This window comes from Tympanuchus pallidicinctus, unplaced genomic scaffold (genome assembly GCF_026119805.1).
Source record: "Tympanuchus pallidicinctus isolate F22 unplaced genomic scaffold, pur_lepc_1.0 scaffold29, whole genome shotgun sequence".
Lineage (NCBI taxonomy): Eukaryota > Metazoa > Chordata > Aves > Galliformes > Phasianidae > Tympanuchus > Tympanuchus pallidicinctus.
Window position 1 is genome coordinate 625,270 of NW_026294746.1, and position 2,829 is coordinate 628,098.

The following is a 2,829-nucleotide window of genomic DNA, read 5'->3' on the forward strand; positions in this document are numbered from 1 at the left end:
CAGCGGCCGGAATCCATCGATCGTTCCGGCGATCGTTCGGCGCTGCCTACGCACGGCGCGCGCAGCCGCTCTCCCTGCGCGCGGCCCGGCGGCGGCGTGGGCGCAAGCGGTGCGGGGGGCGGCGCGTGCGCGGTGGCCGCCCGAGAGAGCTTCCGCGCATGCGGGCGGGGAGGCGCTCCCTTTTTGCTCCTCGCTGGAGCCGCCATGGCGCCTGTGGTGAGTGCTCGCCGCGCTCCTCGCCTTCCTGTCCGCTCTGGGCCGCCCCCCGCTCTGCCCGGCCGGCTTCTCCGGTCCGCCCGGCTTCTCCGGTCCGCCCGGCTTCGCTCTCGGGGGGCCCGGCCCGGCCCGGCGCAGCTCGGACCTACGCGTGGTGTTGGGCCCGGGCCTCCGCCTCCCCCTTCCGCCGGGCTCGGGCGGTGCGGGCGGTGCGGGGCTCCTGCCCTGGCCCTGTTTCCCTCCTCGAACCGCCTGCCGCTCCCGGCTGCCCTCACCCCGTCCCTTTTGTCTGCCCCCGGTTCCTCCCTCGTCGATCCTCACGACTTTTCTCTCTCCCCGTCCCGCAGAAGAAACCCGCGGCGAAGGGTGGCAAAAAAAAGAAGCAGGTGCTGAAGTTCACGCTGGACTGCACGCACCCGGTGGAGGATGGCATCATGGACGCCGCCAACTTTGTGAGTGCTGGGGCCGCCCGCGGCCTGCAGTGTGTGAGCCCTGTGCTCCTCTCGCTGCTCTGCACTCCTTGGGCAGCCTGGAGCCTCAGTGCTGGGTGCTGGTGGAGGTTTATTGCTGCTTTGCAGCTTGCAGCTAAAGCATGTGCCTATCTGTGAGCGCTATTTAGTCTCTGTGAGGCTTTATTTCACAGTGGGCTTTGAGGAGCAGCACTGGAGGAGAGCACCGCGTTCCATCACTGGTTGATGGCTGCTTGCAGTCAGGCTTTGTTTGTTGCTGCGTTCAGGCACGTCTCTGAGGTGTGGGTTTGTGATGAAGTGTCTTTTGGGAATACTTCATTTGGAAAGGACCTGCAAGGGTCGTTGAGTCCAAGAGAAATCAGAACATGCCTTGCTCTGCTCACAACGTAGGAGATGTCATCTTATTGCAGTGCTGTGGTCACTTGGCCTTTAGTGTGTCCCTTCTGTGCAGGTGTGACTGGGTCGGTGTGAGCTGTAATGTTTGCCCATGTGAGAGGATCCAGGCCCACAGGGGAAGGCTTTCCTTTGCTCTTCAGTGGCACGTGGTCCTTTGCCTCCTCTTAGTTCTGGCCAAAGCACTGAAGTGCTGAGCGTGAACAGCTGCCAGCAGCCCTGACTGCGCGTCTGTTCCCTCCTACAGGAGCAGTTCTTACAGGAGCGGATCAAAGTGAACGGGAAGGCTGGAAACCTGGGCGGTGGCGTGGTGACCATCGAGAGGAGCAAAAGCAAGATCACTGTTACTTCAGAGGTGCCCTTCTCCAAGAGGTGAGAACGTGGTGGGTGCTGCAGGACAGGGCTGTGGGCTGTGCTGAGCCCTGGGCTGTGTGAGGCTGCACTGCACAGCCCTGGGACCGCAGCACTGGGCAATGTGTGCCGGTTGCTGGGTGTTTGGGCAGTGAGGGCTGCGGGTCCTTTGCTTATAATGGAATTGAGCTGTGCTCTGGGTTTTCCCTGTGCGCTGCTGTGGATGTGTGTCATGAGGAGGCGCTTTGTTTTTCTGGGGTTGCAGTGCTTGGTGAGGATGGCGTCGTTAGTGCCAGAGGTGCAAGATCTGAACCTCTAAAATGGGAATGCGTGAGGAAGCACTAAGTGATAAAGTGGTGCTTGGCATCAAGGTGGGCTGACCTGGTGAAGCACCGTGTGCAGATAGGTGCAATGACTGAGTGATTAAGACAGATGTGGTTGAGAAACCTCAGCAGGACGGCTGTGTGGGATGCACAACTGACAGGAGCGCAATTTGGAGCGGGGTGCTCCTTTGTGAGCCTCACCTTTAGCATCCTGCTGGTGTTTTGAGGTGGCAGGCAGGCAGTCCTGGCCTTTACCTGTGTGGCCGTGCCTGGTATGTATCCAGGCTGTTCCATTACAGCCTCCTTACTCTCATACTGCTGGCCGTCTGCCTGGCTCTTGCCTGACATTTGTCTCTTATCTGGCCTTGATAATGTTGGGTTTTTTTGTTTTTGTTTTTTAAATTTTTTTTTTCTGTGGGTGGAGATAGCAAGTGGGGGATCTGGAGGTTTGGAGCAGTGGGAAGAGGTTGGTGTGTGATGGTGCTGCTGGTGTCACTGTGATGCTCAGCTCAGCGCATCCTGGGGGCTGCTGAAGCACACAGGGACCAGGGTCTTGTTTTCCCCCTCCTGGAGGGCAGGGGGAGGTGGTGGCTGCCAGCCTGAGGGGGGGGTTGGCCAGGTGGGGATCATTTGTGGTGTCTGCACACAGAATCCACGCATTCCCCAGGGGGGCTGAGGGCAGCACTGGGTGGGGGGCCTGGAGGTGGGCGCTCCTTTGCTGGCTGTGGCTGGGGGAGGTGAGCGGGGCCGGGCAGCCCACCCTTGGGGTGCTGCCGTGCGCTGGCCCAGCCGCTCTGTCCCACAGGTACCTGAAGTACCTGACCAAGAAATACCTGAAGAAGAACAACCTCCGTGACTGGCTGCGTGTGGTGGCCAACAGCAAGGAGAGCTACGAGCTGCGCTACTTCCAAATCAACCAGGACGAGGAGGAGGAGGAGGAGGAGGACTAAAGCGGAGCCGGAAACGTTTTGTACATTTTCCTGAATAAATTGTGGGAAAGAATTGTTACCGCTGCGTTCCGGCCGATGGGGACTTGGGGGGGGGGGGGGGGGGCGGGGCGTGACGTCACGGGGCGG

General features: G+C 60.5%; 1 protein-coding gene across 1 annotated transcript; it reads left to right on the plus strand.

Moving 5' to 3' along the window:
• The first annotated feature begins 86 nt into the window (after window positions 1-86).
• On the plus strand, window positions 87-2,761 carry RPL22 (ribosomal protein L22). The gene is made up of 4 exons (XM_052691646.1): window positions 87-216; window positions 564-668; window positions 1,327-1,451; window positions 2,559-2,761. The coding sequence occupies exons 1-4, from the start codon at window positions 205-207 to the stop codon at window positions 2,701-2,703; spliced, it is 387 nt and encodes a 128-aa protein (XP_052547606.1). The 5' UTR covers window positions 87-204; the 3' UTR covers window positions 2,704-2,761.
• The last annotated feature ends 68 nt before the right edge of the window (window positions 2,762-2,829 follow it).